General features: G+C 39.6%; 2 protein-coding genes and 1 pseudogene across 7 annotated transcripts in view; 2 read left to right on the top strand and 1 right to left on the bottom strand.

Annotated features, from left to right (window-relative positions):
• The first annotated feature begins 1,761 nt into the window (after nucleotides 1–1,761).
• DPY30 (dpy-30 histone methyltransferase complex regulatory subunit) lies at nucleotides 1,762–13,174 on the top strand. 2 transcript variants are annotated; one of them, XM_004317636.4, is made up of 5 exons: nucleotides 1,762–1,843; nucleotides 2,081–2,152; nucleotides 2,238–2,285; nucleotides 10,668–10,810; nucleotides 12,823–13,174. In XM_004317636.4, exons 2-5 carry the CDS (start codon nucleotides 2,117–2,119, stop codon nucleotides 12,893–12,895), a joined length of 300 nt encoding a protein of 99 aa, XP_004317684.1. In that variant the 5' UTR covers nucleotides 1,762–1,843; nucleotides 2,081–2,116; the 3' UTR covers nucleotides 12,896–13,174. The 2 variants fall into 2 exon arrangements, with proteins under 2 accessions (XP_004317684.1, XP_004317685.1); XM_004317637.4 differs by having other exon boundaries at nucleotides 1,842–1,981.
• Nucleotides 5,704–6,953, bottom strand: LOC101330124 (transmembrane protein 33 pseudogene; annotated as a pseudogene).
• A 7,827-nt stretch (nucleotides 13,175–21,001) lies between the features above and the next one.
• The window catches only part of MEMO1 (mediator of cell motility 1), a 141,968-nt gene continuing 138,340 nt past the window's right edge, over nucleotides 21,002–24,629 (top strand). For 4 of the 5 annotated variants that reach the window (XR_012325757.1, XM_033838764.2, XM_073791461.1 and 1 more), the window contains exon 1: nucleotides 21,002–21,134. Coding sequence is in view for 3 of the 5 variants with exons in the window: in XM_033838764.2 (XP_033694655.1) it covers nucleotides 21,074–21,134 (61 nt within the window). In the remaining 2 variants the exon portion in view is untranslated. The remainder of the gene's footprint in view (nucleotides 21,135–24,629) is intronic. The other variant, XM_033838767.2, reaches the window with a different exon arrangement.

Raw genomic sequence — 24,629 nt, forward strand, 5'->3', positions numbered from 1 at the left:
CAGTTACTTTCTGGAAGACTTTTTTGTTTTGTTTTTTTATTTTTTTTAATTTGGAAGTTTTTATGGCGTGCCTACTATGTATTGGGAAATGTATGGATATATAATAACGATCCACATAACTCTCCTCTAGTTTTCCCAATCATTCTCTAGTTTTACTTTCTGTTATTTTCCATTCCTAAAAAGCATTTAATCTTAATTTGAATCAATATATGTACTAGTCAGTTTCTATATCCTGTACATAAGCATCCACAACTTTGCATCAATTCTGCATGAAAAATTCTATATCCTGTACATACGCATCCACATCTTTGCAACAGTTCTACATGAAAAAGCTGTCACCAATCACAATGCTAATCAAGCATACATTATATAAGCTGATTTTTTTTTTTTTTAAGTTTTGTCTGTGTTGGGTCTTCACTGCTGCGTGCGGGCTTTCTCTAGTTGTGGTGAGTTGGGGCTACTCTTTGTTGTGGTGCGCGGGCTTCTTATTGCGGTGGCTTCTCTTGTTTTGGAACATGGGCTGTAGGTGCGCAGGCTCCAGTAGTTGCAGCATGCAGGCTCAGTAGTTGTGGCTTTCGGACTTAGTTGTTCTGTGGCACGTGGGATCTTTCCGGACTAGGGATGGAACCTGTGTCCCCTGCATTGGCAGGCGGATTCTTAACTACTGTGCCACGCCCACAGGGAAGTCCCAATCAAATATACATTATAAAATAAAACTTTAAAAATGTATCCACAAGCCTGGCTCCTAAACAAATTTTATTTACTTTAGATTTTTAGCCATGCAGTTTTAACGGAGTAGTAAAATGACGTTGTATTCTACCTCTTCCCTGGCGGTCCAGTGGTTAAGACTCCACACTCCCAACACAGGGGGCACGGGTTTGATCCCTGGTTGGGGAACTAAGATTCCGCATGCTGCACAGCGCGGCCTTAAAAAACAAACACGTTAGTGGATCACAAACATTTCTGCATTTGTAGAGTTATGGCTTTATTCTAGTATATTGATATGCCATAATTAAGTCTCCAAATATTTTATATGAAGTTAAAATATTTTAATATTACAAAGTGCAACTATAAATGGGATTACTGAATCAAAGGCAGGCACTTTAATGAGTGTATCATTTATATTTACATTAAAATAAAAGGAATTTATTGGAATTACAACAACAATCCGATTTACTAGATCCTGTTTGGTATTTACAAATGTGTGTAGGAGGCAAATTGTCTTTTGTATTTTTACAAATGCAATAGTATCAATAGCATCACGGTTTGGAAAGCCCGTTGCATATTGCTAATCTTGATACAAATGTAAGGTAGCACTAACATGGCATGTTCACATATTTAAGGGCTTGAATAAAAGCTTACTACGAAACCCTAAAACATTTCTTCTTCCCCACTTTGGCTTTAGAGTAAAACACTGACATTCTTTCGTAGACAGTTGAGTTTGGGTCTGTGATTTTCTAGTAAGAACTATCCAGCAAGTGGTTTCGGTTCCGCGAAGAGCTTCGGCAGATTTCAGGTAGCACGGAGGGCTGGCCAGGCCGAACCTCTGCCGGCTGGCCTGGTCACTGGGTCTGCAGCTGGGGTGGCGCCTGCTCTGGGTAGGCAGGTCGAGGAACGAGTCTTTGGCAGACCCCGAGGCCACAACTTCCCCAGGTCACTTCTTACCGCAAAGAGTGTCGTAGTAGAATCAGGGCCGGTCTGGATCCCTCCCAGCCCGGCCCCCGCTGGCAGTTCTGCGCAGGCGCGGCAGTCGTGCGACATCCGTCACTTACGGCGGAAGTGGTTTGTGCTGGGAGTTGGTGGCGCGGTGCAGGGCTCTTAGGAACGAACGGCTTGGGCGCGGGTAATCAGCTCCCTTTCCCCTTTTCTCTACCTCTTCTAGGTTCTTGGGAGTACGGCGGAGCTTCCGGACCTGATGCGGGCGCCCGGTCGTGGACTGTCCCACCCTGTTCCTCTACTGCTCGGGGTGCTCCGCGCCCAGGTGGGGGTGAGGGGCGGGGTCGCGGCTGGGCTGGACTCCATCCTGGTGTCTTCGTCTTGAAATCTCCCGGGTAACTCACGGTTTTTCTTGTTTTCCAAGACTGGTATCCGGGGACTGTGACTTGCAGGGTCCACCATGGAACCAGAGCAGATGCTGGAGGGACAGACGCAGGTACCAGAAAGCCCTGGATTCAGGGTGGTGGTGTGAAGCAAGGAAGAGTGGCTGATGTTTCTGTGACCGGTGTTTTGTTTTCTAGGTTGCAGAAAATCCCCACTCTGAGTACGGTCTCACAGACAACGTCGAGGTAACTTGCCCAGTTCCTATGCCGTATCTTTGCGTCTCTTATGAACTGGAGAAAACTTGGGTTTCATTTTTACTAGGTTGCTTTGCACAAGGGAAAACTTTATCGTCACGAACGAAATAGTATCAAATTATGGGAAACTTGTTTTATTAGCGGTACTAATACTTCGTGGTATGCAGACGTACACATCAGCTGAGTCGAGAGGTTGAATTTTGAAAATTATATAGAGAAACAAACATACATTACTGATGGAGACTCAGAATACTTTTGCTTGGTGGCTACTAATGCTCTGTTGGGATACTGCATTGGAAAAACTGCGCATCACAATTAAGAAGCCCATTGTATTTGTAGCAGAATAGTGTGCTGGTGAAGTCAACATTTAGTAAATGTTGATATCTTTGCAGAGTTCAGTAGTAGGTGCCATTGGAAGCTATAACAGGTAGTACACACTGTTTTTGCCTTACATGGTTGAGTCTGAATTCAGAGAGTACATGTGAAAAAATGTGCAAAAGAAGGTATACTTTTATAGAGCTTTTTCATACAAGTACTAAGAAGTTGCTGTCTAAAAGAAGAAGTTACTTTGTAAATGAATGAATAAATGCTGGAACAGTTGAATTAACCAGAGCTAGGTGGGATTGGTTAGGAAAACAGAGAGTTCCTGGAAGAGATGTGGGTGTTTTACGAGGTGGGTGGGGAGACATCATCAATAATTAAGTTTGGATAAATGAGGGCAGGAGCATTTCCAAGCAGAGTAATAATAGTAATAGCTGCTAATATTAGTCCTTTTACTATGTGCCAGGCACACTCCTAAGTAACTTCCATGTATTTTCAGTCTTGCAAGGCTCAGAGAATTTGAGTAACTTGTCTAAGATCACTAGGAAGTAAGTGGAGAGTTGTGTGTTAAACCTAAGCAGGCTGACATTTTTGAGGTGGAATTAAATTGTATTGCTGATCTTGACCAACTACTAGAGTTCCCTGGCATGTGGAGTGACTACTCTCTGCCTATAAAATTGCTAGGAATGTTTGTTAGTTGGATTATCAGGGTTAAGAAAATCTGAGTCTTTTCATAATGCAGTTTTTAATTGAACTGCTGTGCTGAATCAGGTGAAGATACTTTATGCCACTTATCATTTAAGAGATTTCTTTTTAGGCATCAGCAGTCTTCTTGATGGTGCTTGTGTATGGAGGCAGAGCCATAATACAGTAGAGCAGTGATACCAAATGCTTTGTTTTTCAAACCCTCAGACCAATTTCCATGGTAAAGTGAGAAAAAAAATAAGGAGAGTGGAGTGAGTACTGATGATACATTATTTGGTGATTGGTTTTCTTGCTTCCATAATTTTAAAATGCCTGTTCTTTTATGAGTTATGGTGATAGTAAAATAATAATTATGCTTGTTTGTTTGTAAGTTTTTACTTGGTAAAATAGAGTTAACAACCCTATGTTAGTCCCTTCATTCACTGTATTATTTTATTTTTAATTTACTTGTTTGTGATATCTCAGAGTCTGGAAACCACTACTCTACAGCTGCTGCTGCTGCTTTTTGTCTTAGAATTCCATTTTATGTCCATTATTGACTTACAGTTTTTTTAGGTTGTTGCTTTAGGACTTATCGGACGGAAGTTTAACTTCCCACAATTTACCTTCAACTGGTATCATATCTTTTCATGTATGGTATAAGGACCTTATAACAGTATCCTTCCATTTTCTCTCTCCTTGCCTTTATACTATTGTTATCATATATTATATTTATACATATGTTATAAACCCTGCAATTGATTATTTTTATTTAAAAAGTCAATTATCCTTTTTATTTTATTTTATTAAAATTTTTTTATTGTTTACTTAACATTATAGTTACTTTATTGCTCTAGAAAATTTAGTTTTTAAAACTATCAGATTACATACATAGTGATAATGAGACTACCCCCCCCAACAATCAACTGTATATTATGAGGCTTCTCTAACTTGGTAGATAACTATTACAAAATTACAAAAATAGCTGGTTACAGTTGAGCTATCAAGTAGGTATCACATTTCTGTAGATTGAAAAGTTGAATAAAAAGAAAACTGATGTTACTGATAAGTCGCTGAGTGTATCTGAGAAATCCAAGCTACATGCACACAGAAAAAAACTGGTTACAAAAACCATTACGTTACTCTGTATTAACATTTTGCAATGTTTTAAACATTTCCAATCATGCAACAATAATAAAGATCAGAATGAATTTTATAAAGGAGTTGATGGAAGCTCAACAAACGTATTTAACATATCATACAGCTAAAATCACATCATAACACATCCAGTTCTCCCAAATTTATCTATGCATTACAGCATTGAAATGCACACTATTTCCTCCACAACTCCTCCTCTGGCCCCATTTCTATTCAATAACGTTATCTATATAAACCTTTCTGTTTAATCTTTTAAATCAGATTTGATGGGTGAGTATGTATAGTCTTCAGTATTTCAGAACAGATACCAAGTTTAGTCACATGCTCAGTCTTCAGTTACATTCCTTTCAGAAAGCATCTGAACTAACGCAATTGTCTATGAAAATTCAAGCCTAAGAAACCGAGAAAACTGGCAGTCAAGAATCTGATCTAAGTAATTGTGTAAACTACAATAATACTAAAACCTATGTGTGCACATTTCTAGAAGAAGGATTTCCTATTTGAGAAATGTTACTCAATGGGTCTCTGAAAGGAAAACTGTCTGACTACTGCTCTTTGATGTAAAACGCTTAGGTGACCACAAGTATTTAACCCAATTGGCTAACAGTCTTACAGTTGGGCCTTTTAAAATATTCAAAGCCACAGAAGTAATTATGAAAATAAAATTTTGGAAGATCATAGCATAAGGTACATATAGAATTCCTATTATAATGGTACATCCAAAATAAATCTGTCCTAACAAAGCAGCACAAAATCAATTTAAAAACAATTTGAAATTAAATAGTGGGAAGTGTTTTTGTTAAAATCATCAACCAAAATTACTGAATGGCAAAAGAATACTGTCTCAAAATATACTGAATTTACATGTTAATATTACCATAATGAACTCATGCCAGATATAAATTCAAGTTACTAATTAGATGAAAACGAATTTTAGAGCTATTTTTGCAAGAGAAATAAACGTACTTCATGATAAAGGCACAGCAGCGTCTAAAGAATTTTTGGTACATTTATCACAAGATTTAAATTTCCTTAACTATTAACAACACATTACAATAAAGTTTCTCAGAAAGTGTTTAAAAGGCTTGATTTAACATGCCAGGAAAATGATTATTTTTCTTTTGAGATGCATTTATGTAAATTATGTAAATTGCAGTGAGGTCAGTTTTACACCTGGAATTAACCATTCCTAGCAGAAGTACCAGCAGCTAACAGTGCTTATTTATATTACACATAACTTAGCTGGATGTTAAACTATGCAACTGTTGGTGCCAGTCTGCTTATAAAGACAATGCTCTGGAGACGAAGTCTTCTCACAAACAGTGGGCAAGCAGGTTTCATTATTAGGTGTTTAACAACAATCCTCTGTTCATTAAACAAGGTCCAATAATATGGATTTCTTCTAGAGGCGTATCGAACAGTAAGCAATCTATGGTATATAAAAGGCTGGAGCAAACTTCCTTGACCCCTAAAAAGCATTAAAACTGTAGCAGGCATCAAGAATATTTCATGACAAGCAATGAATTTCAGAATATTCTGTTGATTAGCGCTGAATTTATCCGAGAGGTCTCAGCAGAGGTAAACTATTTGCACCCTTTGCATCAAGGCACCTTTTTCGTGTATGTGGCAGTATGAAGCGAAGAAAATAACAAGACTGGGAAATACTCATTGTAACGGGGTAGGAATTGAGAAAGATGAGTGAACAGAACAGGTAGTGACAGCTGTCCTCTAACAAAGCCTGGGCCAGGAATGCTCTGCTTAACTGGAAGTGTAGTAAGCTTTGGTGCAGCCTCAGAGCACTAGCCAGAGCATTTGCCAGCAAAGCACGTTGGTAAAAGCTTGCTACTTCATGCAACCCAAGAAGAGGCAGAACAAAGAGCAGTAAACTATGAACAAGCGAGAAAGCAACATTGCCGTGGCCAGTTTATTGGCCGTGATGAATTGCATTGCGCCCGCCTCTTGGGTGCCGTTCGGGGCCGTGTCCACCATGGGGGGCTTATTACACACGCGTCTGGGAGGCTGTCCGGCACACCCGAGAGCACAGCTGGGTTTCTAGAAAGACCAGAGTGAAGGCGGAGCTGCGGAGCAAGGCCCAAGACGGCCGACCTAACGCCGCCGGCTCCAGGTTATTGCTGAACCCGGAAGTGCTCCCTTGACTTCCGTCCAATTATCTTTTTAAAAGAGATTTGAACAGTACGAGAAAGGAGTGTTTCACGTTTATCCGTGTAATTGTCATTTCTGGGTTCTCCATTCTTCTGTGTAGATCCGGCTGGTATCATTTCCCATCCTCCTGAAGGGCTTTCTTTAACATTTCTTGTAGTGGAGGTTGGCTGGGAAGGAATTCTTTAAGGTTCTGAATGTCTGAAAAGGTAATTATTTTGCCTTTGCTTTTGAGGTATTTTTGCTGAGTATTTGCTCCACTGTCTTCTGGCTGACATTGTTTCTGCTGAAAAGTCTGCTATCATTCCTATCTTTGCTCTTCTGTAGTTAACGTCTTCTCTTTGTGCTTTTAAGATTTTTTACTGGTTTTAAATAATTTGATTATAATGTGTCTTGGCGTAATTTTTTTTTAATGTTTCTTGTGCTTAGGATTCATTGAGTTTCTTGGATCTTTGGGTTTAGAGTTTTCATTAAATTTGAAAAAATTTCAGCCATTATTTCTTCAAATATTTTCAAGTATTTTGTTAGCTTAATTTACTAATTCTTTCCTTAGTCTTCTTGAACATATGGAATATATTATAATAACTGGTTTAATGGCATTGCCTATGCTATCTGTATCATTTCTGTGTCTGTTTCTGTGAATTGGTTTTTCTCTTCATTATGGGTAATTTTTTCTGCTTCTTTGCCTCTCTGGTAATTTTTATTGGAGGCTGGGCATCATGAATGTTACCTTGTTGGGTACTGGTTATTTTTGTATTTCTTCATATACTCTTGGGCTTTGTTCTAGGACTCGGTTAGGTTACTTGGAAACAATTTGATCTTTTGAGGTTTGCCTTTAAGCTTTTTTAGGTGGGACCAGACCAACCTTTAGTTTAGACTTAATTTCTTCCTCTTGTGTATTCTACCCAGTGCTTCATGTGTTATGAGGTTTTCCCATCCTGGGTCACAGGAACATGAACTACTCCTGGCCTGTGTGAGCTCCAGGGTTTGTGCCTCCTGCTTCCTCCAAGTGGTTTTTTCTTCTGGCCTTGAGTAGTTCCCTCACACATTTTGTAAAACATTTTGTAAAACATTGCAAAATGTTAATACAGAGTAACGTAATGGTTTTTGTAACCAGTTTTTTTTCTGTGTGCATGTAGCTTGGATTTCTCAGATACACTCAGCGACTTATCAGTAACATCAGTTTTCTTTTTATTCAACTTTTCAATCTACAGAAATGTGATACCTACTTGATAGCTCAACTGTAACCAGCTATTTTTGTAATTTTGTAATAGTTATCTACCAAGTTAGAGAAGCCTCATAATATACAGTTGATTGTTGGGGGGGGGGGTAGTCTCATTATCACTATGTATGTAATCTGATAGTTTTAAAAACTAAATTTTCTAGAGCAATAAAGTAACTATAATGTTAAGTAAACAATAAAAAATTTTTAATAAAATAAAAAAGATAATTGACTTTTTAAAGAAAAAAATCAATTGCAGGGTTTGTAACATATGTAGAAATATAAGATAACAATAGTATAAAGGCAAGGAGAGAGGAAATGGAAGGATACTGTTATAAGGTTCTTATACCATACATGAAAAGAGGGGACTACTCAAGGCCAGAAGAAAAAACCACTTGGAAGAAGAGTTCCCTCACACTCATGCTCTGATAAATACTCACTTGAAAACTGGAAGGCCATCTCTTAGTCTCTTTCTATGCAACTCTCTCCTCTCTGTGAAAGTTTCCTTTTCAGTACTCTTCTCTGCAAGTTCTAGTTCTCTTGGTTTCCCTGAATTTTCAACTCTGTCTTCTCAACTTAGGGAGACTTCAGGGCTCTGCTTGGGGTCCTTCTCCCTGGGTTTTGTTGTATAAGTTCTCTAGGCAGGATGCAGTAAGCTGGCGCAATCATAGGATTCACCTAATTTTTTCCCATTTTTGTGATCATTGTTCTACACTCTTAAAAGCTTAATCTGTGTGTGTGTGTGTGTGTGTGTGTGTGTGTGTGTGTGTGTGTGTTTGTGGTTGGATATACATTTGACCCTAGAACAACCCAGGTTTGAACTGCATGGGTCCACTTAAAAGTGGATTTTTTTTCAGTAGTAAGTACTGTAGTACTACACGATTTCCAGTTGCTTGAATCCACGGATATGGAACTGTAGATACAGAACCACAGATATGGAGGAACAGCCTGTATAAAGGGCCAACTGTAAGTTATAAGTGGATTTTTGGCTGGGCAGAGGGTCATGTTGTTCAGGCATCAACTGTATATTTTTTAGATTAATTCAGGATTTTGACTTTACTGAAAGTAAGCATAGCAATTGGCACATAGTGGATAATCAGTAAATGTTTAAATGAAATAAATGAGAGGATTTGGTCAAGGAGCTTATTATAGGATCTATCAGAGTTGCTTAGGCATTGCTGTTTCTTTTTCTTTCTTTTTTTTAAAAATTAATTTATTTGGCTGTGTTGGGTCTTCATTTCTGTGAGAGGGCTTTCTCTAGTTGTGGCGAGCGGGGGCCACTCTTCATCGCGGTGTGCGGGCCTCTCACTATCGTGGCCTCTCTTGTTGTGGAGCACAAGCTCCAGATGTGCAGGCTCAGTAGTTGTGGCTCATGGGCCTAGTTGCTCCGTGGCATGTGGGATCTTCCTAGACCAGGGCTCGAACCTGTGTCCCCTGCATTGGCAGGCAGATTCTCAACCACTGCGCCACCAGGGAAGGCCCATTGCTGTTTCTTAATGAAGGTATTGGGATGTCATGTAATTGACTAGTTTTTATCATATATGGGTATTTGTTGAAATTTACTGGTGAACTATAAGTTTCTTAATTCATGGGCAAATGAAATAACTGTTTCATACATTAAATAAGTATAGGTAATTATTTTTATTAAGTCCAAAAATTAGATTGAAAAATCACAAGCAAAACTAGACAAGTTACCTGACATAGTTCTGGCAAGTGTTTTTGGAAAGCAAGGTATGTATGTTGTAGTTATATGCTTAAAGTTTTTTCTCAGTTTTTACAAAATAAAATTTTCTTTAAAAAAATTAAGTGTAGAATTTTTTTGTTTGTAATCGTTGGCTATCCAGTTCTAGTATGATTGGAACAAATTTCATTTAAATGAAAGTGCTCTTAATAGTGTTTTGTCTTTGAGATAGCCACTTATTTCTAAATTTCTGAAATGACAGATTTTCAGAAGAAGGCAAAGTTTTCCAGTAAAGTAGTTTTTGATGCTCTGGATGTCAGGTGAATTTATATGAAAGGCCCAGATTTTGGGGGGTTCTTAGACGGAGGAAGTGTAAGTCATCATTTCCGAAACATCATTTAAATATCACATTAATGATCTTTCCCATATTAGTCATTTCTTCTATTTTTTGACTAATTTTACTTTATATTTTTTCTTAAATTTACTCATTTTTAAAAAATCATAGATGCATTTGTTTAGAAAAGAAACAAATGGAAAAGCATTCTCATTGCTGTAGAGGGTAACCGTAAAAATGAAAACAATGAATACAAAACAGTGGTAATAAATTTTAGCTAGATTCTGTTGCCAGTTGAAGTCTCTAAGCTGAAGCCTGCTCTCTGTTAAGAAGGGAGTTTAGCAAGTGTTACAGAAGTGTTAAAGACATGTTAGTGCCAAACTGAGACATTGTCCTTGATATTATCTGTGATAAAAGAATTGAAACAGGACTAGTTTTCTCACTGTGATTCAGTGTTACTTAGTGTCATGTCCAGATTTTTTGAAGCACATTGTAAGAAGGTGTATTCTCATGAAGAAAAGAAAAGGGACTTGTATTTATTCCTAAAAAGGCAGAAAGAAAGAGAGAAAGTAAGTGTAGGATCTGGAGATACGACATTAAAAGAATGAGATATTATGGTGCCTTCAGAAAATGCTTGAATGAAATTTAGAAATGGGTCTGATTTTATTTTGGCAGAAAGATTTGCAGTTCAATCAGCTTTCTAGTCATTGATTTACATTTTCTATTAGTTTTATATTTCCATTAATTTTGGTTTAGCGCTCAAAATAATCTAGTTATTTTTAAATATTCATGCATGTTTTTTGAATTCACTAGAGGATAGTAGAAAATGAGAAAATTAATGCAGAAAAGTCATCAAAACAGAAAGTGGATCTCCAGTCTTTGCCAACTCGTGCCTATCTGGATCAGACAGTTGTGCCTATCTTATTACAAGGACTTGCTGTGCTTGCAAAGGAAAGGTAAGATAATAGTGTCTGCAAATGGAGTTACCAGAAAAAGCAAAATAAAAACTTCCCTAGTTGAAATATCATGAGTTATGTATAGTTATTTTTTTACTATATAAGGAATTTATAGATACTGAAGTTTTTTAAAAACAAGTCAGCCATAATCTCAATTAAGACACTTATTTTTCTACTAGTCTTAGATCATATGCATATTTGTAATCATGGTATACATGTAATTTTATATCTCCTTTTTACTTAAAATTATAAGATAAAACTTCTTCCATATCTTTACAGAGCCTTCATGATTATAAATGAAATTATAGTATCACAGTTAACTTAGCCATTTTCTTGTTGTTGACCATTTAGGACCAATTTCCTTTGTTATTATTGATCACCAGGTAGTTTATCTGTTTTTATACCCTTTTACTTTTGTTTAATTACTTTATGATAAATACCCAAGAATTGGTTTGCTATTTCAAATGACATGACTATTTTTATAGTGTTTGACACATAATATCATATTTCTGTCCAAAAGTTTATCCTTAAAATTCTTCAGGTGTCATCATAGCCTCAAGTGCATGTGTGTTATAAACTTTTTTTGCCAAGTTTTTTAAATTTACATTTCTTTGTTAGCACAATTACAGTTTTTCTCTTTTCTGTACATGTTTTCTGTACAAAAGTTCTTTTTGTATAAGTAAATCCAATAAGAAAATTTTGTTGTAAGTTACATTAGTCAACATTTATTGGGTGTAAATTATGTTTTTCTCAAAGACTAATAATGAACACTGTAGTAAACTGACACAACTTGATAAGGAACTTGATGGAACATATCTGAGTTATTTAGAATAGGTGTATTACTTAGTTTTATTTTTTAATTAATTTATTTTTATTACTTAGTGTTAAGTTAAAAAATTAAATGAATAAACAATAAGTATTTGTTTTGGATTGTTATATTTATAAAATAGGATTTATTTTTGACTGCAAGATATGTCTTGGCTCTACTACTGACAATTAAAATATGGGCATCTTTTATGCATTTTTGTTCTTTCTCTAAAGAAGGCCAATATATCAGAAATTCTAAATATTACTTTAAATGCTAGAAGAAAAGAATTTGAAGAAGTTTTACGGTAACATTCTATTAGTAAATACAGTTTTTAAGTAAGCATTCTAGCAAAATAATTCATCAAATTAACTGTAAATATTATGTAACAAGTATTGTCTCTATCTAGTTAGTTCAAAAGGTTGTTTAAAGTGCTAGGAGAATGTTTTGAGATCATTGTAAATCAATTCTAAATATGCCTTTTTTTTTTTTTAAATATGCCTTTTTATACTAGGGTTTAAGGTAGATGTTTCCCCCAACTTTTCATCTTTGGACCTGTTTTATCAGCAAAAGCAACATATGTAAAAGTGATAAATATGAAATAACACCTCTTTATTTTATTAAAATTTTTTTTCCAGTTTTGAGAAAAAATTTACATACATCACTATATAAGTTTAAGGTATACAGCATAATGGTTTGATTTACATATGTTGTGAAATGATTACCACACAGGTTTAGTTAACATCCATGATCTCATATATACATATATACAATATATACATATACAATAAAAAGGAAAAAAAGAAAAAAATTTTCTTCTTGTGATGAGAACTCTTAGGATCTACTCTTTTGACAACTTTCCTGTATATCATACAGCAGTGTCAGCTATAGTCGTCATGTCGTACTTTATACCCCTAGTACTTAGAACTGGAATTTTGTACCACCTTCCTCCAACAACCCCTCTCTCTCACCTCTTAATTTTAAAATATGTTTAAGGGACTTCCCTGGCGGTCCAGTGGTTAAGACTCCGTGCTTCCACTGCAGGGGACACAGGTTTGATCCCTGGTGGGGGAACTAAGATGCCACATGCTGCACGGTGTGGCCAAAAAAACAGAAAAAAAAAGATGTTTTCATTATGGGACAATACATTTAAATTAACACGTCTCGAATATAAATTTCTAAATTTTGGATTTCTTTTCCCTTACAGACCACCAAATCCCATTGAATTTCTAGCATCCTATCTTTTAAAAAACAAGGCACAGTTTGAAGATCGAAACTGACTTATTGGGAAGAACAGAAAAATTTGGTTTCCACTGTAGATTTACATGATTAAGAGGCAACTTTAATTGCCATGATTCCCCCCCCCCCCCCCCCCCCATTTTGGAAGTATAAGAATCATCAGGACAGCAGAACTTATTTTGGAGTTGCAGAAGAAGACATATCTCCCTTATTGATTTAATCACATACTTATTTAATGAGTGTATTCTGTGCAGTTTTTTCTCAGATTGTCTTTAACTTTGTTTTTAAAATGACCTTCAAAATAAACTGTTAAAACATCATTATCTTACAGTAGTGTTTGTTCTATATGACAAATATTTTATGTGGTTCAGTTGTTTTCATGTATTACTTATTCCTTGTGTCTTAGAATGCTGCAGAGTTTTACAACAGTGTGAAAATACACCAGAGTCAAGTAGAATATGAAAAATCTCAGCCAGTTTTTCTAGCGTTGTTCCTGGACCTCTTGGAGGGTAGGATTTGGACATCTTCAATTTTTAACAAACATCACCAGTGATTCTAATGCACAATAAATTGGTTTTTTTCACAATAAATTTTGGAGTGCTGTTAAGCATTACAGAGGGTGTACAATATCCTTCAATGCTATCAACCTTTATGGTATTAATATAATAATAGCTATCATTTATTGCAGTTCTACTATGTGTCAGGCACAGAACTATTTTATTTGTTATCTCTGATGTAGCAATTCTGCAAAGTAGATGTTGTTATTCCCATTTTGCAGATGAGGAAACAGATTTGGAGAGGTTAAGCGACTTGCTCAAGACCACACTGCTGGTAAGTGCTTGAACGGGCATTCAAACCCAGTTCTACCAATGTGCTGCTGATAGCTAAGTGAGAAGTACTTGTACTAGTTAACATATTGCTTCTTTTCGCAATAAAACACACCAGCTAGTCCTTTTTTTTGGGTCTGCTCACTTTGTCCTGTATGAAGAAATTGAGATAATGCACTAGCTCAGAAAAGAGAAAATTGAAGAGAGCCAGGAAGGATAAACATTCGGTGGAGCAGTGGTTTCTCAGCTGGGAGTGATTTTGTCCCCCCTTTCCCCAAGGGACATTTGGCGATGTCCAGAAGCATTTTGGTCGTCACAACTGGAGTAAGGTGGGATTCTACTGGCATCTAGTGGGTAATGGCCAGTGATGCTGCTAAATATCTTAACTATGCGCAGGACAGCCTGGGTGCCCCACCCATGTCCAAGAATCATCCAGCTCAAAATGTTAGTAGAGCTAAGATTGAGAAACCCTGCTTTGGAAGCATATATTAAAGACATGTCTCCAAGCTAAACATGTGAAGGCAAAGTTAGAAATTTAATGCTGATGAGGTGTGTCTTATAGTTCTCTTTAATATAGGAAAAACATTTCAGTAGGAGTGACACTTTTGGGGAGGTGATATGATGGTTTTGATATACATCTGCAGATCTATAGGTTTGAATAGGAAAAACCTGGAAATATTGAGCTCTCAATATTTATGCTTATGTAGTAGTTTTCGTAACTATTAATTTCATTAAATTTATTTTGGTGATTTGACTAACTCATAAGTTAATCTGTCTATGTCTTTTAATGATATTTTAATATTCGAGTAAGTACTAACTGGGTAGTCTTTTTTTTTTTTTTTTTGCGGTACGTGGGCCTCTCCCGTTGCGGTGCACAGGCTCCGGACGCTCAGGATCAGTGGCCATGGCTCACGGGCCTAGCCGCTCCGCGGCACGTGAAATCTTCCCGGACCGGGGCACGAACCCGTGTCCCCTGCATCGGCAGGCGAACTCTCAACCACTGCGCCACCAGGGAAGCCCTAACTGGGTAGTCTTTTATTAAAGCATCAATAATTTTATCTTCTTAACAGTTCTTCATCAGCGATTCACATCAGAGCCACTTGTGGAACTTTTCATATATAAATATATATAAAAATATATTAAAAATATATAAATTATATCTCTCTGTGTTATATATCTCTTTTATACATCTATATATCGATGCGTACCTGGATCCTGGAGAGCCTGATTCAACTGGGATAGAGCCTGGACTTCTGAATTTGACAAAAACTCTAAGGCATTCTGATACCACCTTTGGTTAATGACCACTTAGAAGTAATTCAGTACTCTGCCTAACGCTGCATGGCTTCCAGTGTTCTAATGAATTATCTTCAAGACAGGGCTTAAATTAATCGTAAAATCGATACTTTTTTCTGTAAGGGCTGAGAATAGGCATGTCTTGCTGGCAGTGCACATCCTACTTAGCACTTAACCATATGCCAGGCACCATGCTAAATACTTTACATGAATTGTCATTTAACCTCAAAACCCTGTGAGGTAGGTTTAATTTTAATACCTCACTTTTAGAGGAGGAAAGTGAGATTTGGTTAACTTGCTTAAGGCTGCAGGGGAAGTAAGTTTGAGGCAGGGATTCATACCCAGTTTAATGCTATATTACCTCCCTGCCCTGAATGCTGTAGTACTCTCTGCTCTAATGCTCTCAGATGTGCTTAAAATTTTTCTTTGGGGGAAAAATCAGTCTGCCCTTATGTGTATACAATAGAAGCCCTCTTATCTAGCTGGTAGATGAAAAATAGAAAAATAGGAGTCATAGTAAGGAAACGTAAATGACACTGTGAACAGTTTTTTTAAAAACTTAGAAAATATTAATCTATATTAACTTGGTAATATTTTGATGTCAGCCTTTGCTCTGAGTATGGGTTCTTTGATTGGAATTCTGTATCTTCCTTCCACAAACCACTCCTATAATGTATAGTTTACAAATTTCAGTTTCAGATTTTTTGACAGTAGCGTAAGATCTTAGACATTTAAGATCTTAATTCTTAAGGCATTAAGTGTATAATGATACACTTTTTCATGATTTTTTTTCTCCAGCCATCTTATCTGCCTCTAATTTGACAGTTGTTTTTATTGAGTCCAAAGCATTCCACCTAATTTTTGTACTAACACCTTTTGCATTATGTGTTTGTGTTTCATTGGTTTATGTAATATTTTATTAAATTATGTAATGGCAGTACTTTGTACATCTCGTATAAATAGGTTGGAGAACATGATTGACCCTTGTTAGTTATGCACACAAACCTGGGAGAAGAGTGCAACAGTGTGAGTTTCCTAAAAAGTGTAGTCTACCATCTCCAAGAATTCAGCTTGTGGTGGGCATGGTTCAGTGTATTTTACTATGGGGATGGACAGCATCACTTAGTCCAGTAAGTTGCTTAAATAGAAATCAGTTAAGAAAGCTTCTACTATACTTTGATGAGGTATTTCATGTGTAGCTGACAATTATACTATAGAAACAATTCCTACCCTTTGACTGCTTAGTCAGGAAGATAATGTTTAATAAACGTATACAGTAATAGAGTAAAAGGTACTGTATCCTGTAGAGTGAATTCTTGAAAAATGTGGACAAGTGGGAGGACCAATAGAGTAAATCAGGAATAGATTCCTAGAGGATATAGAGACCTTGAATTGAAAAAAACAGAAAAATAGGGAATTCCCTGGAGGTCCAGTGGTTAGGACTTAATGCTTTCACTGCCGACCAGGCACGGGTTCAATCCCTGGTCGGGGAACTAAGATCCAACAAGCTGTGGCCAAAAAAGAAAGAAAAAGAAAGAACAGGGCTTCCCTGGTGGCACAGGGGTTGAGAGTCCGCCTGCCGATGCAGGGAGCGCGGGTTCGTGACCCGGTCCGGGAAGATCCCACATGCCACGGAGCAGCTGGGCCCGTGAGCCATGGCCGCTGAGCCTGCGCGTCCGGAGCCTGTGCTCCGCAAAGGGAGAGGCCACAACAGTGAGAGGCCCGCGTACCACAAAAAAAAAAAAAAAAGAAAAAGAAAGAACAGAAAAATAGTTTGGATAGAAGGAAACTGTTTACCTAATTCTGATGAACCTATGGGAGAATATTGAACCTTTGTTTAAATCTCTTTGTTTAGGAGAAGGTAAAGGAGATTTTAAGACTGGTAACTTCCCATTAGCAACATGATAGGATGGCTGTAGGGACAGCATAAAATATTGTAGCCAGGTATTTTCCTGGACTGGATTCCAGAAAGGCAGTAACAAATTGGAGGCCTGATACATATTGTCTAACTGTAGCAACAAGGGACAAAAGATGGAAGGTGTAAATGACTATCACTGAGAATCCACTTGTTTAAAATCTCTGGATTTAAAGAAGGAAAGTAATATAATAGTGGAAAATAGGTCACCAGAGCTAAAGGGGGCAATCAGTAATGAATCAGAATTTTCTTTTTAAGAAAACTCTTGTCAGCCTTTAAAAAAACTTCAAATCTTTTGACTCAGTTGTTTAATTTCTGGGAATCCTAAATAATATTAACAATAGGGAGACACAAGAGGGAAGACATATGGGAACCTATGTTTATGTATGACTGATTCACTTTGTTATAAAGCAGAAACTAACACACCATTGTAAAGCAATTATACCCCAATAAAGATGTTAAAAAAAATATTAACAATAAATTTGGAAAAAGCTCTGTGTACAAAATTTACTCCAAAAATTTGGAAATGAACAAGTTTTCATCTTGTAAGAATCATTAACTATGTAAAGTACTTAGCCTAGTGTCAGGTGCATAGTAAGTGTTTAATAAATGTTACTTATTAAGTTTGGTTTCTAAAGAAGAAAAGAGCAAAGTCAACTGATACTAGGTTAGAGTACCAGTGTTAATTGAAATTAAAAGAGCATCTTTATACTAAACTCCCTTCTCTCAACCTTGACTTTTTCAAAACCTGGTGGTATCATTCTAGAATATTTTTCTGACAAAGGGCTTTTAGTAATTAGGGGGCTCCTCGAGGTGTCAGTTGTGGATAAGTAAAATCTAAAAATGGGCAATTTAATATTGCCATATAGGCTCCCAAAATCAAGCCTAATAAATTATTTAATAAATAATTATTGTTGGGTATAGGTAGTATATGTATATGGCACAAAATTCAAAAGATATACAAAGATGTACATTGGCTGTTACCAGTTTGTTTCCTTCTAGAAGTATGCCATGTATATGCAAGTGTGTGAGAATATAAGTACTTGTTTTTACACAAATGGTAGCATACTTTACACATTGTTCTGCAATTTGCCTTTTGCATTTTTTTGGGGTGGGCAGCTCTTTCCATGACAGTGATATAGCATCACCTTATTCTTTTTAATGGGTGCATATGTATGGGTATACCCTAATTTAACAAGTCTTATTGACAGACACTGTGGTTGTTTCTAGTCGTTTGCTAGTACAGACTGATGCAGTGACTATCCAACATGCTATTTCAGAAGATGTGTTATTAATGTTGGGCTCTGGGTGCCTTATTTGTTGAAGTCTGTGCTTCATAAGGACTCTCTGTTAATGAAGATTTCCTCCTTGCCTTTAACTTGGATGATGTTTATGGAGCGTCAAACCCAAATCCCTGGTGGATATAATGGAAATTTTTTTTTTTTTTTTTTGGCCGCACCACGCGGCACGTGGGATCTTAGTTCCCTCACTAGGGATTGAACCCACGCCCCCTTCAGTGGAAGCACGGAGTCTTAACCATTGGACCACCGGGGAAGTCCCTGGAAATTGTTAATAATAACATGGGAATTGTACAGTATTGCCAAACAGGCTTCTTCTAGGATATGAAGTATTTTGCATTATATGGATCTTCCTTAATTTAGGGGATGTGGGTGAGTAGTTTCAACATTTCTTTCAAGAGCACATCCTTGAATAAGGTAGCCAGAATAAAATGGACAGGAGGAGTAATGATGGGATATGTTAAGAGCATTCTAGAAATAGAAGGTCCTCTAACCTTTCACTTTGCTTGGCATTGTGGTTTTGCTGAGTTTGATCAGTAAGAAAAATCCTTTGGGGAAAGAAGCCTCCAACTGAGCATTTTAATAGGGAGGAAGCTTAATTTTAGATTACATTACTAGTTTGGAATGAGACCTAGGATTGTTGCTAGGAGCAGAGGATAATGATAAAACATTTATAAAGAACAGCTTATAAATTGTTTTCATGATACTTAATGATTCTCACAGCAAGCCTGTGAGTTATATATGACTGCTGTTTGCATTTGACAGATGAGAAAACAGCATTGAAAAGGTTAAATTGCTAGATATCCATAATCACACAGCTGATGAGTGACATAGCAATCAACATTCTTACACCGTATCAACCATATCAACTATTTCCTTTTCTTGAAATTTACAATGAAAAGTTTACCATTTCATCAGGTATCACTGAGTTTTGCTTCTTCAGGAAGAGTACCAGGGAATCAGCTCCAGCCCTCCTTTTTGTTATCCCTAAATTGACTACTTGGCATGTCCTTTTTTTTTTTCCTGTGTAATAGCTTAATATTTGGGCAGGTTAGTGGTGAAGTGAGAGGGTTAAAAATTGAGTAAAGAACTATACAGAGTGGAGATTTTTTTTTTTCCAGCTTAAAACCAGTGTATAAAAAGGTGTGAAAGTCAGAAGTGTTCCAGTAATTGACCAGGACTGGGATCTCATGCAAGATCCTTGAGCCTTAAAATTGAAAAGGTGAGAGGAGGGGTAGAAACTATATAGTACCTGAAAAAAAAAAAATCTATTATATGACACTAGGAAAACTTGAAAATTAAGCAGTCATTCGTTTGTTTTGGACTCTACCGGGGATCTGTTTAGTGTGAAATTCAGATATAACAATTTTTATGATTTTAACTCCAAGTCTTTCATTGAAGGTATGCAACTTTCTCTTACTCTCTTCCCAGTTTGGGAATGGTCTACTCCATGACATTTCCTTGGAGGTCCAAGATATTCTACTTTGCTGTGATTCTTGTATAATTTTAACGTAATTCTTTGTTCCTGACACGTGGGATTTAAAAGATAATGGAGGGTTGGAAATAATGTTTGTTGTATGACTACTCTATCAGGCTCTTTACATTTATTAACTCATAATCCTAGGGACACACCTTGAGTATTGTTATACCCATTTTATAGATGAGAATAACTGAGGCTAGCTATATCACACTGTAGTCTAGTTACGGAGTTAAGACATGCAATTACATAAATATAACTGTTTACAGTGTAAGAGCCATGATTAGACGGTAAGAGTGGCCCGGTGAAGCAAAAAGTAGCATTTGCAGGACCACAGGCACACTACCACATGCCTGCTTCTACAAATGAACTTCCCATCGTGGCCACAGACTTGCGTGCCTAGTAGTGAAACCTTGGGGGCGAGCATCCACTAAGGATTCCTGTGTGTGGCGGGGAAGACAGGGGACTTTACACGTGGAAAGCCGCACCGTCTTGCCCTGGGTGCTCTGCGTTTAAGGAAGTTGGTTGGGGGAGGGGGCTTGCCCTGCGGCTGCGTCCTACTCCCCGCGCCCTCCCCCTCCCAGCCTCTGCTGCCGCTAAACCCCGGAGAGCGGACCGCGCACGTCGAGATTCCTCGGCGGGCCTGGCAGAGGCTGCTGGGCATGCTCAGTGGGCAGGACCCGTTAGAGTGGCGAGTAAGGAAGCGTTGGCTCTTCTCCGGGTCTGCCTTCCCCGGTTCAGGCCCCGGCCCTGGGCTTTTGTGTGCGCGGAGCAGCAGCCGCCGCTGGCTCCCCGCGGGGCCGCCCGACCCCAGATGCCGTGTGGCCTGTCCGGTGTCCGCCGTTAACCTCGCCGCGCGGCCGGAGGAGGAGCGGGGCGGGGCGGGGCCGGCGGGCCGGCAGCCGGGCGGGCAGGAGGGCCCCGCCGGGGGTGGGGGTGGGTGCGGGGAGTCCCGCGGGGGGTGGGGGGAGGGGGCGGGCGCGGAGTCACGGGGGTGGGGTCACCGGCGGTGGCTCCGGGAGGCCGACCGGTAGGGGAGGGGGCCGTGGGGGTGGCTCGGCGGAACCAGCCCCGGCTGGGGAGCAGCGGCGACTTTGGGGGCCGGGGCCAGGCTTTCCGGGCTTCGGTGAGGCCGCCGCGGGCCCCGTCTTCCGGCGGCCGCCCGAGTTTGAGGTGATTGTTGCCGCCGCCGCCGCCGCCACCGCCCCGGCTGCCATCTCCTCCTCCTCCCGGGCCGCCGCCTCCTCCTCTTCCTCCTCCTCCTGGGCCGGGCTGATCCCCTCCCCGCTGCCGCCTCCTCCTGGGCTGGGCCCGCGGTGTCTCGTCCCCTCGCGGAGCCGCTCCTGCCGCCGCCGCCGCCGCCTCCTCATTCATCCTCGTGCACCATAGGCGGCACAGGCACCAAGATGTCCAACCGAGTGGTCTGCCGGGAAGCCAGTCACGCCGGGAGCTGGTACACAGCCTCAGGTAGGGCCCCAGGCCGGCCGGCCCTTCCGCCGCCGCTGCCTGGCCCCGCGCCCGGCCGGCCGAGGTCGGCGGCCCGGCCCCGCGCGGCGGCGGGAGAGACGAGGGCGCTGACGGCCGCCGGCCGCGGACCGCGTGGGGAGGGAGCGGGCCGGAGGCTGGCCTCGCCGCCTTCCCACCCGGGCGGCATCCCGCCGGTCAGCCCGGGGTCGGCCTCCCTCACGCTCTGCCGGGAGTTGGGCGAGAGGGAGAGTTGCCGCCTCGGCAGCCTGCGCCCTCCCTCAGGACCAGGCTCGAGGAAAGAATGTGCTTCCCGACCGAGCCTACTTGTCGCCTCCTCCGGCTCCCGGGAAGCGGGCGGCCGGCCGCAGCCACCCCCCGGGGGGACGGTTAGCCCTGCGCCCTAGCCCTGCTTCCTCCGTGCGGAGCCGAGCGACCCTCCGCCCTCCAGCCGCGGGAGGGAAGCGCCTTCCTCCTTTCCCCTCCCCTCCCGTCCCCTCCCCTCCCCTCCCGTCCCCTCCCCTCCCCTCCCGTCCCTTCCCCTCCCATCTCCTCTCTTCGCCTCTCCTCCCCACGGCGCTCCGAGCGGCGCCCGCGACCCGGGGACTTCTTAGTCTCCCGGGGTGCACACGGGCTCTGCTCGCCCGCCTCCTGCCAGGCAGTCTTCTCCCGCTCCCCTTGGCAGTTCAGAACGAGAGGCCGCATTTCCCCCTCACCTTTCAGGTGCTCAGCCGTCTTGAGAGGAGTGAAGGGTAGTACTTTTTGACATTGCCAGACCAGAGGCAGGGTCTGGGCATGTTAGGTCTGTGAGGGGACGCCCCTTTCTGGGGTTTGCTGCTCTGTCTGTTGGGGGTAGGGTAGAAGTATTGCTAAGCAGAGGCTTGGGGTGGCCTCCTAGCTCTTTTGTCAGTGTTTTCATTGTTACTGTCATTCACGAAAGGGGCAGCTGGAGATGGCATCAGCACTTTTTCCTGAGCAGCCTCCCCAGTCTCCAGTCGCTTAACACCAAGCAGGTCCTGGAACTACTTAACGCGTTGGGTCAGGTTTTGAGCGAGTTTAGTCTTCTATCGACACTGTCCAAAAATACTTTACAGCTCTTTAGGTGAGAGAGTGTAGGGACTTTCGCTTTAATAAAGCTCTTGTTAGAACGACTGTTTTCTGGGATTATTTTCAGGAGTCACATTTCTGATAAGTTGACAAAATTCCACTGTGATTCCTGAATTTTCAGTCATTTGGTATTGGCTTATCAATACCTAGACCCAAATCTTTAGTGTGGGTCGGATCATGTTTCCCTTTGCAAATAGTTGGGTTGGATAGAGACATGGTTTGTGAGAAAACAAAGATTTGGAAGAAAATTCATTTCTCTGAGGTTGCTAAGCTCGCTCATTAAATACATGCTCTTTACTGACTCACTGAAGATTTGCTGTGTTAAGAAGACATAAAGGATTTGCAAGCCTAACAGGTAGCTATAGTTTTGCATTAAGCAGATGACTTTTAATGGTTATAGTGGCTTCCCTCATGGTTCCAAAGTGCTTCATAAACATTTCATCAGTTCTCACAACCTTAGCATGTCAGTTAAGCCTTTCTTGTTCAGCTTATGGGGATATGCCCAAGATTCTGTACAAACCAGTGGCAAAACAGGAATGGGAGTCCCTGGCTCCTGGTTTTGTCTTCCAATCAATGCATTATTACTATTAAAGTTATCAATGAATAATAGTCTTTTCAGGGTTGTGAGTCACTAAACTTTTTCTTCAATGTGTTTTGAAGAGATAAAAAGTCACAGTTTTCATTTTCATGGCCACTTTTTGGATAATTTATCTTGTTTTCTATACCTTTCAAAAGTGTTTTAAACTTTTGCACTGAAAATGTGGCCAGATGATTCTGCAGGAATTTTTATAGATTCTTGAACATTCTTTGCATAGTAAAATTAGGCATAGTTCACACTTCAGACTTGAAAAGACTTCTTCAGTAATCTCAAATATAAGAATCCTTTAATCCAGCTGAAAACATTCTGTGATTAAAACTATCAGTAGTGAACTAAAATGGACAACTTTCTTAAAATTTTAAAATATATTCTTATTTCCCTAAATTCTGAATGAAATCAGTAATGCAATTTTGGAATGTGAATTGTCATGGAGAACCTTATTGTTAAAAAAAAAAAATTCAGACCATGTGTGGTGTGTGGGTGTGTGTGTGTGTGTGTGTGTGTGTGTGTGTGTGTGTGTGTGAGAGAGAGAGAGAGAGAGAGAGAGAGAGACTTTTAAACTTGAGTAATAATTAGGGTGAATTTAAAGCAATTTAGGGGAATTCTCTGGCGGTCCAGTGGTTAGGACTCTGTGCTTTCACTGCTGAGGGCGTGGGTTCAAATCCCTGCTCAGGGAAATGAGATCTCGCAAGCCATGCATCGCTGCCAAATTTAAAAGAAAAAAAAAAGGCAATTTAGTTATAAAAGCTGATTTCATATTTTAAAAATGAATAAAAATATACATAAGTAAATTTTGACTTGATCTAGTGACTTCTAGACCCCATTGTATCTAGATTGATAACATTGACCATTGGAAAAATTTTACTTGTATTATTATTGTTCCCTTAAACTAGGCCTAAAAACATGTAGTAGGAGAGAGACAGATGTGCTTTTGGATTGTCATTCTGTAATTCTGCAGCATTCAGATTGTGTCCATAGAATTAAAGTGCTCAATTACTGATAAAATGGTGAGATAACATTTGCTTCAGTTATATAGCTAGTTCAGAAAAAAAAAAGTGTGTATACATATATGTGTTATATATCTACATACACACCTTCGTTTTTATTTACCCCTTGTTATATGCTAGATCCTTTGATAAAAGTATCAAGTATTCCCTGCCCTCCAAGAAGATATTGGAGGATAAATTCACCCTAATTATTACTCAAGTTTAAAAGTCTCTCTCTGAAGTGTAGTAACTCAAGACAAAAAATAAATATCAGATAAATTGAGGCAGTGCTTTTAGGAGTTTGGACGAGGGTGGAATCACTTCAAAGGATTTGAATTATGCTTTGAAGGAAGGGTATTTGAGTAGATTTGAAAAGGGAGAAAGTACATTGGGGAACACCACAAAGATACAGAGGCAGGTAAGCGAAAGTAGGCCAATTTAATAAGAATGGAAGGTTCTCACGGGGTGTAGTTCACGAGTCTGGTTGGAGCTAGAGTGTAGATGCCTGTGAATGCTATGCATCATAGGGATTTAACTTATGCAGTAGGTAATCAGGACCAGTGCAGAAGTTTCTGAGTAGGGGACTGATATGCAAGTAGCATTTTAGGAAAATTAATCTCATAGGAAGGTTAATCCTTGCTTCTTTATGGGTATACAGCAGGGATCAGCAAACTCACTATGTCTGCAGTCCAAATCCAGCCTGTGGCCTTTTTTTTTTTTTTTGTGGTAAAGTCCACTAACAGAATGGTTTTTAATTTTTTTAAAAATTTATTTATTTAATTTATTTTATTTTTGGCTGCGTTGGGT

The sequence above is a fragment of the Tursiops truncatus genome, chromosome 14, assembly GCF_011762595.2.
Source record: "Tursiops truncatus isolate mTurTru1 chromosome 14, mTurTru1.mat.Y, whole genome shotgun sequence".
Taxonomy (NCBI): domain Eukaryota; kingdom Metazoa; phylum Chordata; class Mammalia; order Artiodactyla; family Delphinidae; genus Tursiops; species Tursiops truncatus.

Excerpts from the sequence above, each read along its gene's own strand:
- DPY30 (XM_004317636.4), top strand. The coding sequence starts at position 2,117 with ATGGAACCAGAGCAGATGCTGGAGGGACAGACGCAG. Across the intron at positions 2,286-10,667 it reads GTCTCACAGACAACGTCGAG|AGGATAGTAGAAAATGAGAA; the intron begins GTAACTTGCCCA and ends TGAATTCACTAG. Across the intron at positions 10,811-12,822 it reads GCTGTGCTTGCAAAGGAAAG|ACCACCAAATCCCATTGAAT; the intron begins GTAAGATAATAG and ends TTTCCCTTACAG.